At 38.3% G+C, this 16,147-nt stretch overlaps 1 protein-coding gene across 1 annotated transcript; it reads right to left on the bottom strand.

Moving 5' to 3' along the window:
• Window positions 1–15,546: 15,546 nt before the first annotated feature.
• On the bottom strand, window positions 15,547–15,903 carry LOC132015216 (probable protein BRICK1). Its single transcript, XM_059395823.1, has one exon. It carries the CDS (start codon window positions 15,890–15,892, stop codon window positions 15,665–15,667), a length of 228 nt encoding a protein of 75 aa, XP_059251806.1. The 5' UTR covers window positions 15,893–15,903; the 3' UTR covers window positions 15,547–15,664.
• Window positions 15,904–16,147: the final 244 nt, after the last annotated feature.

Here is a 16,147-nt window from a genome sequence, read left to right as displayed (position 1 = left end):
AGAAGCCCGGGACCCGCCCTTGGGTTTGGGCTGCCGACTCCAGGGCGCACGCGCGCGGCTCCTCATCCGCGCACGTGGAGGACGCCGCCCCCTCCCCCCAGCCGGTTCTATCTGTTGATGCAAGATTTGGTGACAACAGCAGTAACAACAGCAACAAGAAAGGCGACCTTTTACTAAATTTCTAAATTTCTTCTTAAATTTAAACTTTTAAAATTCTAAAAGTGTTCCTGGAAAGAAATGTCACCTTCTCTCCAATAGTGTTACAGGAAGGCAAATCCTTGCCTTTTGGAAACCCGGATGTTGGGTGACCTCACTTTATGTGTGAATTTTCTTGAGACTTTTCAGTGCCATTTCTTTTAACCAAATTATGGTGTTAGGTGTCTAAACCTATTTAATTGCAGAAGGGGAGTATAATACTTAAGAATTTTAAGAGTGCTTTCTATTGGGTTTGAAATGGTTTTTAGAATATTTATCATTGTTTTTAATTTGGCAAAAACTACGGAAATGGTCCCAGTTTCTCTGTGAATCCTATATGGGAACAAAGCTATTCCCGACAATCCCAGGCATAAGTTTTGTCATGTATGTGAACTTTATTTGGCCTTTTCCAATAGAGACTATCTAAGAAGGCATAAATTTCTGTCCTTCATTCTTGTTCTTAGATCACACATGTGCTGTGCGATAACCTTCATTTAATCTTACTACATTAATTTACCTTGATTAGGAAGTCTTTTTAAAAATTTCCCGTGCAGTGAAATGGTAATATTTACTGAAAGCTCTTTCTCTTCCTTAACTTTCCCTTCTCTTAGGAGTACTCCTCACTTGCTTAAAAGCATGACAGTAATGGGAATTGATTATGGTTAAAATAGTTTAACCAAAAAATCTACCCAGAAGGTTTCATGCTCATTTTTTGGTTTGATTTTGAGGGGAAAGGAAGACTGCAAAGAAAAGAATCTATTACAAATTAATGTGTATTGGTGAGAACCACTGTGATTAAAATTTCTTTGCAAAATTTCAGAAGTGAAATAACTACATTAACGTTTAATTTTCAGCTTATTTGAATTAATGTAGGCTTTTCAAAAATGAAATTGCCTTTTTCCTGATTTACATATTACAAAAATGAGCCAAGAGATCAAAATAATTACAGGTTTTCAAATAGCATGAATTCATAAATGAATTCTTTCAGATTCCACCTTAGGTTTTTAGCATTGCCATTTAATGCAATGTGTGGCAGCTAAGGGAAGAAGAAGCAAAACACATGTTTCCGACACAATTATAACATAAGTGTTTTATGATTCATGACAGTAACATCATAAAACATTAATTTTCAACCATGAACATTTTACTCTGTAAAGTTCCCCTGGTGATTCTGATTACCTCCTTTTCTACACTAACCTCACATTTTTTATTTTTTAATTTATTTTTTTCAGTGTTCCAAGATTCATTGTTCATGTACCACACCCAGTGCTTCATGCCTTACGTGCCCTCCTTAATACCCACCACCAGGCTCACCTATCCCTCCAACCTCCCTCCCCCCTCTAAAACCTGCAGTTTGTTTCTCAGAGTCTACAGTAACCCCAGATTATTTTATGTGGTAGTTTTTATCAACCCAATTTGATGTGGAAGGCAAATATCTGTGGCTTTTTCTAAAAACCTCTTTGGATGCTACTTTCAAAGGCAGAATACTAGGGGGGATGGGGCACATGTTTAGGAGCAGATGGGCTCTTTTTTAGCAATCAGAATTTATTTTGAATTATTTTGCTGGTTTTATTTTTGAATAAAAAATCATAGACTTAAAGCTAGTCTAATCCCCCCCGCCTTTTTTTTTTTTTTTTTTTTTTCAGACAGGAAATTGTGGCCCATGAATGGCTTACCCAAGGTCATGTAGCTAATTAGTGGTAGATTCGAGACTGTAATTTGTTATATTAGCCCAGTGTTCTTGCTAGGTTTTTTGTGTATTCTTTGTTAAAAGTCTCTGGCCCAGTGGCATGCAGATCAAGAAGTGTGTATATCAAGAAGTGTGGTTATTGGGGCGCCTGGGTGGCTCAGTGGTTAAGCCACTGCCTTCAGCTCGGGTCATGGTCTGAGTGTCCTGGGATCGAGTCCCGCATCAGGCTCTCTGCTCAGCAGGGAGCCTGCTTCCCTCTCTCTCTCTGCCTGTCTCTCCATCTACTTGTGATTTCTCTCTGTCAAATAAATAAATAAAGTCTTAAAAAAAAAAAAAGAAGTGTGGTTATTGAACAGCACATATAGACAAAGTCTACTGAATAGGAGAGAGTTGTGAGTTGATATTTGAAGGCCTTTGAGATGTCACATACTGAATATATCATGGCTGGTGAGTTTTTTTTTTTTTTTTTAAATTCCAGTATCCATCCTCTCAACTAATGATGACACTTCAATTGTGCTTAAAGAAGACCACTCCTCCCCCATTGGATGCAGCCTTACTTGAGCTGTTAATCAAGGTATCCCATCTACCAAGAGGTAGGCATGTGACTTGTATTTTTTTTATTGCTGCATAACAAATTATAAGATGTTTAGTGACTTAAAACATTAATTTATTATCTCACAGTTTCTCTGTGTTAGGAATGTGGTTATGGATGTGGTGGTGGGTTGACTGGGTCCTCTGCTCAGGGTCTAACCAGATCTCAAGGTGGTGACTTGGACTTTGATCTTGTCTAAGGCTTGGGGTCCTCTTCCAATATCACTAGCTATCAGCAGAAATCAGCTTCTGTGGTTGTAGGACTTGTTGCCTGTCAGTGGAGGATCACTTTCAGGTGCTAGAGGCTGTCCCTTATCAACAACATGATGATTGGTTGTAGGTTGTTTGGTTCTTTAAGGCCATCAGAAGAATTACTCTCTAATTTACTACAGTGGAATTTCATGTAATATAATGTAATTGCAGAAGTGACTGTTGTATCATGCTCACAAATCCAGCTCAAGTGAGGGGGATTATATAGGGTGTATACATACAGCTGGGGCAGGGATCTTGGGAGCCATCTTAGAATCCTGTCTACCATGTTACTGAAGTTGGACCAATCAGATCCTCTCTAAACCCCCATTCTTTCTGTTACACAATTGTATTTTTATGGACATCCCACACAAAACACATACATAGTAATCAATGAGAGGTGATCAGAGACTGGAAATTTTATCTTAGCTGCCTTATGTACTTTGTACCTCATATGAAAGAAATAGAGTTGACAATGGCAGAATTTTAGAGGCTCAGCCACCATTCAACTTTCTTGAATTTAATTCTGTACTGATTGCAGAATTACTCTAGCTATCCATTTTAGACAACATATGAGAGCATTAGTTCAAGTTGGCCAAAAAAATTTACAAAGTTGTTGGCAAGAAAACCCTAATGAAGGTTTAGCTAATAGGTTTACAGGCATCATGAAAAGTGATGGAAATAAATATGTAATTGCTGCATTGGGAATGATTGTATGTTTGAAGCCTAGGCAATTAATTGTGGGTTGCTTTATAATCATTATGTTACTTACACATATATGTTTGAGGGAGGCTAGAGATATACCCTGCTCAGCACTAGAGCAACTTAAAGGATTTTCCTACCTAATTGGTCCCCTAATGCCATGCCAATTAAGAATTAAGAAGTAGAATCAAGACAAATGGAATCTTCTTTTTCTTTTTTTTATTAGAATAGAACTTTATTGGTGGCATCAAGATTTTTAAAAATTATTTTATACTTTAAAGTATGCAATAATTTGATACATTAATCAGTTTTTAAAAGTTTTTATTTTAATCATCCAGTGCTCGTCATGACAAGGGCACTTCTTAACACCCATCACCTCTGGTCCCCCACCCAATTTCCCTCTGGTAGCCAACAGTTTGTTCTCTCTAGTTAAGAGTCTGCTCCTTGCTTTTTTTCTCTCCCTCTCTTTCTCTTTCTTTACCCCCTTTGCTTATTTGTTTTGTTTCTTAAATTACATGAATGAAGTCATATGGTGTTTGTTTTTCTATGACTGACTTATTTCCTTTAGCATAATACTCTCTAGCTCCATCCATGTCATTAAAAATGGCAAGCTTTCTTTCTTGCTTTTTTTTTTTTAATGGCTGAATAACATTCTATTGTATTTATATATCACATCTTCTTGGGATACCTGGGTGGCTCAGTTGAGTAACTGTTGATTTTGGCTCAGGTTGTGGGATCAAGCTGTGTGTTGGACTCCATGCTCACTGTGGAGTCTGCTTGGGGTTCTCTCTCTTTCTCTGCCCCTCCCCCCTGTGCACTGTCACACGTTTGTGCAAGCTCTCTCTTTCTCTCTCAAATAAATATTTTTATTTTAAAGATTTTATTTATTTATTTGACAGAGACAGATCACAAGTAGGCAGAGAGGCAGACAGAGAGAGAGGGAGGCAGGCTCCCCGCTGAGCAGAGAGCCTGATGCGGGGCTCGATCCCAGGACCGTGACCTGAGCTGAAGGCAGAAGTGTTAACCCATTGAGCCACCCAGACGCCCCTCAAATAAATGTTTTAAAAAATATATATCACAACCTTTTTTATTCATTTATCAATTGATGGACATTTGGGCTGCTTCCATAATTTGGCTATTGTAAATAATGCTGCTGTTAACATAGAACATGTTATCCCTTTGAATGAATGCTTTTATATTCTTTCCATAAATAACAGTAGTGTGATTGTTGGGTCATAGGGTAGGTCTATTTTAAACTTTTTGAGGAACCTCCACTGTTTTCCAGAGTAGCTCTACCAGTTTGCATTCCCACCAACTGTATGAGAGGGTTTCTTTTTCTCCACATCCTTGCCAACACCTGTTGTTTCTTGTGCCTTTGATTTTTAGCTCTTCTGACAGGTATGAGGTCATATCTCATTGTAGTTTTGATTTGCCTTTCCAGTGATGAGCACCACTTTTCATGTGTCTGTTGGCCATCTGGATTTCTTCTTTCAAGAAATGTCTGTGTCTCCTGCCCATTTCTAATTGGATTATTTGTTTTTTGGGTATTGAGGTTTATAAGTTCTTTATATATTTTGGATACTAACTCTTTATCAGATATGTCATTTGTAAATATCTTCTCCCATTCCATAGGTTGCCTTTCAGTTTTGTTGATTGTTTTCTTTGTTCTGGAGAAGGCTTTTATTTTGATGTAGTCCCAGTAATTTATTTTTGCTTTTGTTTCCCTTGCCTCAGGGAACATATCTAGAAAAAAGTTGCTATGGCCAATGTCAGAGAATTACTCCTCTGCTCTCTTCTATGATTATTATGGTTTCAGGTCTCAAATTTAGGTCTTTAATCCATTTTGAATTTATTTTATGTTTGGTATAAGAAAGTGGTCCAATTTCATTCATTTGCATGTAGCTGTCTGGTTCTCTCAATACCATTTGTTGAAGAGACTGTCTTTTTCCCATTGGATATTCTTTCCTGCGTTGTTGAAGATTAATTGACCATATAATTTTGAGTTTATTTCTGGATTTTCTATTCCATTCTGTTGATTTGTGTGTCTTTTTCTGTGCCATTACCATACTGTTTTGAACATTACAGCTTTGTAGTATAACTTAAGGTCTGGAATTGTGATGTCTCCAGCTTTGCTTTTCTTTTTCAAGATTTCTTTGTCTGTTCAAGGTCTTTTGTGATTCCATACAAATTTTAGGATTGTTTATTCCGGTTCTGTGAAAAATGCTGTTGGTATTTGGTAGGGATTGCATTGAATGTGTAGATTGCTTTGGGTAGCATAGATATTTTAACAATAGTTGTTCTTCTAATCTATGAACATGGAATGTCTTTGTGTTGTCCTCAGTTTCTCTCATCAGTGTTTTATAGTTTTCAGAGTACAGGTCTTTGGTTTGGTTTGTTCCTAGTTATCTTATTATTTTGGTGCAATTGTAAATGGTTTTGTTTTCTTGATTTCTCTTTCAGCTGCTTCATTATTGATGTATAGAAATGCAACAGACTTCTGTATGTTTCTTTTGTATATTGCAACTTTACTGAATTTATCAGTTCTAGCGTTTTTTGGTGGAGTCTTTCAGGTTTTCTACATACAGCATCACTTTATCTGCTAATAGTGAAAGTTTTGCTTCTTCTTTACCGATTTGGATGCCTTTATTTATTTTTCTTGTCTGACTGCTGAGGTTAGGACTTCCAGTGTTAGGTTGAGTAAAAGTGCTGAGAGTGGACATCCTTGTTTTGTTCCTGATTTCAGGGGAAAGGCTCTCAGTTTTTCCCCATTGAGGATGATGTTAGCTGTGGATTTTTCATAGATGGCCTTTATGATGTTGAGGTAGGTTCCCTCTAAACAGACCTTGCTGAGGGTTTTTATCATGAATGAATGTTGTACTTTGTTAAATACTTTTAATGCATCTATTGAAATGATCATATAGTTCTTATTTTTTCCCTTATTAATGTGATATGTCATGTTGATTGATTTGCAAGTATCAAATCACCTTTGACTTGGGAATAAGTTCCAATTCATCCTAGTGAATGATTGTTTTGAGTGTGTTGTTGAATTTGGTTTGCTAATATTTTGTTGAGGATTTTTGCATCTATGTTCATCAGAGATATTGGCCTATAGTTTTCTTTTTTTGTGATGTCTTTTCTGATCTTGGTATGAGGATAATGCTGGCTTCAAGGAATGCATTTGGAAGTTTTCCTTCATTTTCTATGTTTTAGAGTACTTTGAGAAAAATAGGTATTAACTCTTCTTTAAATGTTTGATAGAATTCACCTGTGAAGCCATCTGGTCCTGGACTTCTGTTTGCTGAGAGTGTTTTGATTACTGATCTAGTTTCTTTGCTGGTAATTGGTCTGTTCAAGATTTGGTACTTTTGCCAAGTTGCCCTTGAGAGCTGTTTTCCCCATTTGTATTTATACCAAAAAGTGTCTTAGTATTTATATCTCTATACTCTTGACTTTCTTATGCCCAGACTCTTATCATTCTTTTAAATTTTTGATAATAAGCAAGAAATAGTATCTTTTTAGTGTTTTCATGATTTAGTTAACTCTCAGATTATCTTTTAATGTAATAGGTAAAATCCCTAATATTATTTTCTTCTGCTAGATTGTTCACTTTTTCAGGAGATAGGTTTTTGAGTCTTTTATTTTTTTCTTTGTATTTGTTCTTACTGGATAAGTACTCCGTTAATTTTTCTATATTTGACTTGAATTCCCAACAACAACAGATTGTTCAACTCTCACTTCCAGATTCAGAACGTTTAATATGATTGTTAATCTTTCAGTCCCATTTATACCCTGATTCTGACCGCAGTCAGGTGTTTCATCTTCATGTGGTTCTTAGTTTCATGTGAAAAAAAAACAAGGAAAGTTAATTTGAATTAATTAAAATGTAGATTTAACATCTGAACAAAGATTAAGTGAATTTTTAACTGATTTAAATGGTTGGCCAGAAAAAGAGAAAGGGAAAGGTTTATTTAATAAAGTCTTAAGTCTGTAAGTGGGTATTACATAGAGGATAGAAGGAACTGAAAGAGTTTCTGCACCTGGAGGAGTTTAAGTTGGGAATAATAAAAAGAATCTCAATATGGTTGTTATGAGACATTAAAATAAATTCTCTGGTGGAGGTTAAGTATTTTCTGAAAATCTGTCTCCCTCTGAATGGTCCAGGTGCAGCCTTTTCATGGAAAGAGAAACTATAAGTCCTGAAGGATTGGGCTGTGGCTTCTTTTATATTTTTAATCTCTTAAGACCAGAACCAAATTTAGGTTCTGGCCACCATGGAGCTACCCAGAATGTTTCCTTATAAGTGTTACTAAAACATCAGTGGCAGTGTAGTAAGATGGAGAAAGTCCTGTTTTCCAGAATGCCTCTCAGGAAGAAAAGAATAAATATGGTAGGAAGGAATAAGATCCTTGGAGTGGTAGAGAGGCTAATAGTGGGGTATTTGTGGGGAACCTGCTCCAATAATGAAAGATGTTAAACTCTTTTCTAAGGAAGGTGTGTCTAATTATGTATTTCCCAAGGAAGGTGAGTCCAGTTCTTATTTTGCTGAGTGACAAGTACACATTTAGGGCCAGAATTGAATTTTTTTAAAAAAAGACTTTATTTATTTATTTGACAGAGATCACAAGTAGGCAGAGAGGCAGGCAGATAGAAAGAGAGGTGGAAGCAGGCTCCCCACTGAGCAGAGAGCATGATGCAGGGCTTGATCCCAGGACCCCAGGACCACGACCCAAGCCAAAGGCAGAGGCCTTAACCCACTGAGCCACCCAGGTGCCCCCAGAATTGAATTGTTTTGAACAACCGAAGGGAATGCATACCACCAGAAGTCCTTCTTGTGGCCCCTTTTTGAGTGGAGAACATCTTCTTTGATGTTGAATAAAGGCAGTGAGGTGGGATATGGAAGGATAGGAGATCTAGAAATGGGGAGTGAGTATTGAGGAACCCAGAATTCTATTATAGATGTATTATATTTGAAATTATTTGATAGATATATTTGTATAGATGTATTATATTTATATATGTATAGATGTATTTGAATTATATTTGAAATGCCACATTCAAATAGTTTGATACATTTAAGTAGATTTATTGTGATTTGACCATATACCCTTTTGGGAAAAATCGAGTATTTTGAATTGGAATTATAGTGGCTTTTTTTCAATGAAATTTTATGTAGGCCGCTTTATTTTTTTAAAAATTATTTTTTAAAAAAGATTTTATTTATTGATTTATTTGTCAGAGAGAGAGAGTGCACGCACACAAGCAGACAGAGTGGCAGATAGAGGCAGAGAAGCAGGCTCCCTGCTGAGCGAGGAGCCCTATGTGGGACTTGATTCCAGGACCCTGAGCCAAAGGCAATGGCTTAACTGAGTGAGCTACCCAGGTATCTCAGGCCACTTTATTTTTTAATCTTAGCTTGTCTAAGACTTAACTTTATTACTTTTTTAATTAAAAATTTAAATAAATATGTGATATAGGTATATGGGTAACTCATTACAATTCTTTCTGCATAATTTATATTTTCTTCTTAAAGTAGTATATATACTATATAGCAAATGGATTACATTTTTTACTTAATGGGCAGCTGGGGACTTTGAACCTACTGTTACCATCTCCGATCATTTCCCCCAGAAACACTGTCTCAGCTATGGTGTGTTTCCTCTGTAACCATTTAGGAGCTCATCTTATTTGCTCAATTCTACAATTTTAATGGAGTCTTTAGAGGAAGAGAAGATAAGGCTGTGTTCAATTTCTCATCTTTAACCTAATTCTGAATATTTTCATAATAAGTTATGTTATATAGTTTTTAATACCCAGGTCTTCTGGAATTCTAGGGACAAATGAAAAAATAATGTGAAAGTAATATGTTGTGAGAGACACAGTAGGTTAAAAGACATTTTATCTATCTTCATTACAAAACTGCCCATTTTTGTGTTGTTGGTTCATTATACAAGTAAAAACATAGAAAGATTTAGGCCATTCTGTTACTGATGAGCGTTGAAATGAATTACATTTTTTTAATTCTAAAACTGTGCATTTTTAATTAGCAAGTTATGTCAATAAGAAGTGCTTACAACATGCAAAAAGGACTTCTCAGTTTGGGTGAAATTAGTAACATGAGGTTTTTACTGATCAAGAGGATTAAGTCAACAACGGTTGTTAAGTATTATGAGTTTTTGTGATTTTTATGACACTTTTTTCCTAAGACCACATCCCATTTAGATACTCAAACAAGATTTTAAGTTAAATGACTAAATATCTATTTACTCCTAAGCATGTTTTAATTTAAGCACATTTAGATGATTGTTTATTTATTTATTAAGATTTTATTTATTTGACATAGAGAGATAGAGAGGGAACACAAGCAGTGGGAGTGGGAGAGAGAGAAGAAGGCTTCCCACTAAGCAGGTAGCCTGATGTGGGGCTCAGTCCCAGGAACCTGGGATCATGACCTCAGCTGAAGGCAGACGCCCAATGGTTGAGCCACCCAGGCACCCCTGGATAATTGTTTTATATAACCTACACTTTTGTTTGATTTTAATTATATTTTTTATTTAAAAAATTTTTAATCTATTTATTTAAGAGAGAGCATGTGTGCAAATGTATGAGTGGGGGAATGGCAGAGGGAGAAGCAGGCTCCCCCCTGAGCAGGGAGACCAATGCAGGGCTCAGTCTCAGGACTCAAGGATCATGACCTGAGCTGAAGGCAGACACTGAACTGACTGAGCCACCCAGGCTCCCCTGTTTGAATTTTAAAATATAATCCCAATGGTTGGTGTCATAGAAATCTGTAAATAAGATTTTTCAATTAAACTTTACTTTTATCTAATGATATAAACACTTGTTAAGAGCAAACTAGTTGAGGGGCACCTGGGTGGTTCAGGTAGTTAAGCAACTGAGTCTTGGTTTTGGCTCAGGTCATGATCTAAGGGTCATAAGATTGAGCCCCATTTAGGGCTTTGTGCTCAGTGCAGTCCTCTTGAGATTTTCCTCCCTGTCCCTCTGTCCTTCTCTCCACCCCCAACTCATGTTCTGTCTCTCTAAAGTAAATGATAAATAAAATCTTAAAAAAAAAAACCAACAAACTAGTATAAAAGACAAGGCTCAGTGGGTTAAGCCTCTGCCTTCGGCTCAGGTCATGATCTCAGGGTCCTGGGATCAAGCCCCACATCGGGCTCTCTGCTCAGCAGGGAGCCTGCTTCTGCCTCTCTTTCTGCCTGCCTCTTTGCCTACTTGTGATCTCCCTGTCAGATAAATAAATTAAAAAAAAAAAAAGAGAGAGAGAGAGATTATTGGCTGTAAAGAGTAGCACCGTAAAGTTGGAGCTTGATATACCAAAGTGCAGTTGTATGATTATTTGTACCTTTATTTTACTGCAGCGTAAATTTCTGTAACATCCACACTTAAGAAATATTATTCATGTCTGCTTTACAGAGTCCAGAGTCACTTCTCACCTACTTTTTCAGCATATTCATTAATTCCTTTAAGCAGTGGTTCATATTTACTTCGGAGTTTGCTTTTTGATGCCTCTTCTGTGATGGCCATCTGTCAAATAGTCCCCATCCTGTTCTGACTCTTCACTGCAACCAGGAAATATGGAGCACAGCCCCCGAAAACTGGTGTGTGAGACAGTCTCACTTTTCCTTTCTTCCACTTAAATATGCAATAAATATGGCTTCTGATCAATGCCATTCTCGAATAAAATGGTTTATGTAATGTTCTGGAATTAAAGAAAAAAGATCTTATGTAGCCGATGTGTGCTGCTCTGGACATCTCTGGACATCTGCCTGCCCACTGCTCACTCTGTGGTTTCTACCAGAGGGTGTTCTCTGGCGGTTGAGCCAGCGTGGCAATAAGTGCCAGGGAATAAACACCTTTGGATTAGCCATGGATATTGATGAATGTGAGTGGGAGGCTCCTTTACTTCTCAAACTGAGAGAACTCTGTGGGGGTTTTTATACTGTCTTCCAGGGCTCTCTAGTGCAATCAAGCCCTGGTTGCCCAGGGTAGCAATCTGCCTGATAACGTACCTGATAACTTGGTTCCTTTCCCTATCTTTTTTCTTTCTTTCTTTTTTTTTTTTTTTAAAGATTTTATTTATTTATTTGACAGAGAGATCACAAGTAGGCAGATAGGCAGGCAGAGAGAGAGAGGAGGAAGCAGGCTCCCTGCTGAGAAGAGAGCCTGATGCGGGACTCAATCCCAGCACTCTGAGATCATGACCCAAGCCGAAGGCAGCGGCTCAACCCACTGAGCCACCCAGGTGCCCCCCTTTCCCTATTTTCTTACCAGGACCTCCCTGAATCAGCTTTCAGATTAACCACTTATTGACCCTGGAGCAATCAGGAGAGCATGCAACTCTTTTTTTTTTTTTTTTTTTAAGATTTTATTTATTTATTTGACAGAGAGAGATCACAAGCAGGCAGAGAGGCAGGCAGAGAGAGAGGAGGAAGCAGGCTCCCTGCTGAGCAGAGAGCCCGATGCGGGGCTCGATCCCAGGACCCCAAGATCATGACATGAGCCGAAGGCAGCAGCTTAACCACTGAGCCACCCAGGTGCCCCTAAACAATATTCTTATATTACTATTTCTTGAATTTTTAGCTTGAGATTTTATATCTTGATTTTTATTATATAACCTTCAGCTTTTAAAAAATCTTACCTTTTAAATTATATGATGATACTTGGTTCAAACAATATTCAGTGTTCATATTACTGTGATTATGTGATTATTATTCATTCATAGCTAAGCCACATAGTATACCATGATTACACTTCCTTTCTATTAAAATCTTTGTTTCCCCTGGGCATTAATGATTATATTATTCTTTTCTGTCTGCTTGATTTTCTATATGATTGTCACTAATTCATCTGTAGCTTCCTGACAGAACTACTTATCTCTCATTATATTTAAACATATCAGATAATAGATTTCTTTCCCTGTCTTCTGGCATCTATTCTTTCCCCCTCTCTCCCTCCCTCCCTTTCTCCTTCCTAGCTTTCTTCTTTCCTTCCTTCCTTTTATCTAGTATCCCTTCTAGATCCTCCTGTTCTCTGCTCTAATCTGGACCAGTTGCTCTTAAACCTGCCCACCTGTCATCTTGGGATGTTCCTTCAGTTCTCTCTGTAATGTATTTTATTGTTTGCTGGATCACATCTTCCTTTTCTTTGTTTCCTTTCTCGGTTGAGGAGCGCATGCACTATAGTAGCTACCTCAGAAAGGGTGAATGAGAGGGGAGATAACATCTTTCAACTTCACGTATGTGAGAATGTCTTTATTCATGCCTGTGTTTGATAGTGCGGCTGTGTAAAAATTGTAGGTTCAGTCAAAGTTTAACAAGATGTCAACATTCTTTTAAAATAGTCCCAAGAAAAGGGCCAATGAGGGCATAACTTTGTATTTATTTTGAAAGATGCAAGCCATTTGAATCTGATATAGTTAGAGTAACCTGCTTACCTCTCTGCTTTTTAGCCCTAATATGTGTAAACTTTTACTCAGAATTTTCTTTTCTTTTTTTTTTTTTAATTTTTTTTTTTTTATTTGACAGAGAGAAATCACAAGTAGATGGAGAGGCAGGCAGAGAGAGAGAGAGGGAAGCAGGCTCCCTGCTGAGCAGAAAGCCCGATGCGGGACTCGATCCCAGGACCCTGAGATCATGACCTGAGCCGAAGGCAGCGGCTTAACCCACTGAGCCACCCAGGCGCCCCTACTCAGAATTTTCTAAGATTTTTTTCCCCCTGGAATTATGAGTAATGTATGAAGTTGGACAGGGACTATTTTTTCAAAAGAGAAGGGAGAGTAAATGAACCAAGTGGGTGGGGGGACACCAATCAAATTAAATGCTTTTGGGAGATTATCATTCCAAGTTATTTGCTAGTTGGGTTTATACATTAAGTCCAACATTTTAAGGTTTTTTCTCTTGTAAAATATCAGGAGCAAGAATCTTTTTAAAAATTAACATACAATATATTAAGGGATACAGGTCTGTGATTCAACAGTCTTAAACAATTCACAGAACTCCCCATAGCACATACCCTCCCCAATGTCCATCACACAGCCACCCTATCTCTCTCACCCCCCTCCACTCCAGCAACCCTCAATTTGTTTCTTGAGATTTAGACTCTTGTTATGGTTTGTCTCCTTTTCTGGTTTCATCTTGTTTCATTTTTCCCTCCCTTCTCCTATGATCATCTGTCTTGTTTCTCAAATTCCTCATATCAGTGAGATCATATGATAATTACCTTTCTCTGATTGACTTATTTTCCCTAGCATATTACCCTTTAGTGCCTTCCACATCATTGCAAATGGTGAGATTTCATTTTTTGATGGCTGCATAGTATTCCAGTGTACATATACACTATATCTTCTTTATCCATTTGTCTGTTGATGGAAATCTGGACTTTTCCCATAGTTTGACTATTGTGGACATTGCTGCTATGAGCATTAGAGTGCAGGTTCCCCTTTGGATTGCTACATTTGTATCTTTGGGGTAAATACACAGTAGTGCAATTGCTGGGTCATAGAGTAGCTCTATTTCCAACTTTTTGAGGAACCTCCATACTGTTTTCCATAGTGGCCGCACCAGCTTGCATTCCCAGCAACAGTGTAGGAGGGTTCCCCTTTCTCTGCATTCTTGCCAACACCTATCATTCATTCCCACCAACAGTGTAGGAGGGTTCCCATTTCTCTGCATCCTTGCCAACATCTGTCATTTCCTACTTGTTAATTTTAGCCATTCTGACTGGTGTGAAGTGGTATCTCACTGTGGTTTTGATTTGTATTTCCCTGATGCCGAGTGATGTTGAGCACTTTTTCTTGTGTCTGTTGGCCACTTAGATGCCTTTTTTGCAGAAATGTCTGTTAATGTCGGAGCAAGAATCTTTTTTTTTTTTTTAAAGATTTTATTTATTTATTTGACAGACAGAGATCACAAGTAGGCAGAGAGGCAGGCAGAGAGAGAGAGAGAGAGAGGAGGAAGCAGGCTCCCTGCAGAGCAGAGAGCCCAATGTGGGGCTTGATCCCAGGACCCTGGGATCATGACCCGAGCTGAAGGCAGAGGCTTTAACCCACTGAGCCACCCAGGCGCCCCTCGGAGCAAGAATCTTTTTTTTTTTTTTTTTTTTTCGGAGCAAGAATCTTAAAAGGACTTGAAAACTGTTGAAGTTGTCTTGTGAAAAACCAATCTTTTATTTTGTTTTTATGTGTTTTTAAAAAAATTGAGGTGACATTGACATAAAATTAACCATTTTAAAGTGAACACTAAAGTGGCATTTAGAATATTTACAGTGTTGTGCAACCTTACCTATGTGTTGCTCCAAAACATTTCATCACCCCCAAAGGACTGCCAAATCTTGATACTGATTCTTTTCTTAGAATACAAACTTGTACTGTGACTTTCATATTTGGTCTTAAGCTATCTGTAGTAACTTAGGAAATCAGCCAAATTATTATATTCTGGCTATTAAGTTCTTTCAAAATTACATTATACACAGTTTATAGTTTTCATACCAGAAAATCACAGAAAGATATTAATGTGCTTCCTATGTATCATATTTTTTGATACAGTGTAGATGTTAAATTAGAACACATTATTAAAATTAGATTGTCTTTACTCTTTTTTTTTTTTTTTTTTTTAAAGTTGAGGAGTTTATTAGGGAAATATGAGAGGCAAAGATACCCCAAGTGACAGAAAGAAAATTCTGAACATGTCCCTTCAAGCCAAGTGGGGGCCTGGAAGGACAAGAAACTGGTGGGTTAGCAACAACATTCTCTGGCGGCCACCTTGCCAGGGCACAAGTGTCTCGGCCAGGACTGCCTCCCAAATGCCACCAAAGGTGAAAAGGAGACAAAGACTGTTTCCAGAATCAATGCAGAGGCAATGAGAGCTGTAAGAAAAGTCTGAGACAAAGAGAGGTGGGGAGGACCTTAACAGTCCCAGGCGTCTGGCTCTGAGCGCCTCATACATTGACAGATAGTTCTACAAAATGTTACTTCAAAGATAAAATGCCTAATGTTGGTTCCAAGAGCTTCTCTGGATGTCTTCCCACATGCCACATCACGCACCGATGTACATGGCAGAACCCAAAGGCCACACTTTTGGAAAAAAAAAAAAATAAAAACCAAAAACAAGAATAAGCCCTGTTGCTCTTTAAGGAGAGAGGAAGGAGCTGAGGCTGCTGGGGCCTTTCCCACATCGGCCTGCGTTCCATGAAGCAACTTCCCAGCAGCAGCATGGCATAGCTCTAGGTGAGGGTCTCACCTTTTGTCACCCGTGCTTCAATGTACTCTATTCTCCGTTCGAGGGCTGTCAATTTTTCGTTTAGTGTTGCAAGTCTTGAACGACAAGACATATCGAATGAGTTGAGAAAGTCCGCGATTTTCTTGATGCTGCTGGTGATGACCTCAATGTATTCTCGGTTCGCCCAGTCCTGGTGAATCTCCCGCTGCACTGGATCCTCTTGACCTGCCATGGTTGCCGCCGGACGACCTTTTTTTTTTTAAGAGTATTTAGAAATGTACTGCCAAAGGACTTTGAAAATGCAGGCTAGAGAGTAAACACATCTCATCAAGAAATGTTCATTTAACAGGGGCGCCTGGGTGACTCAGTGGGTTAAAGCCTCTGCCCATGCTCAGGGCATGATCCCGAGGTTCTGGGATCCAGCCCCGCGTCGGGCTCTCTGCTGAAGGGGGAGCCTGCTTCCTCCACTCTCTCTCTCTGCCTGCCT

Source organism: Mustela nigripes, chromosome 4 (assembly GCF_022355385.1).
Source record: "Mustela nigripes isolate SB6536 chromosome 4, MUSNIG.SB6536, whole genome shotgun sequence".
NCBI lineage: Eukaryota > Metazoa > Chordata > Mammalia > Carnivora > Mustelidae > Mustela > Mustela nigripes.
The sequence above is the reverse complement of the archived record's forward strand: the minus strand, read 5'-3'. Positions and strand labels throughout refer to the sequence as shown.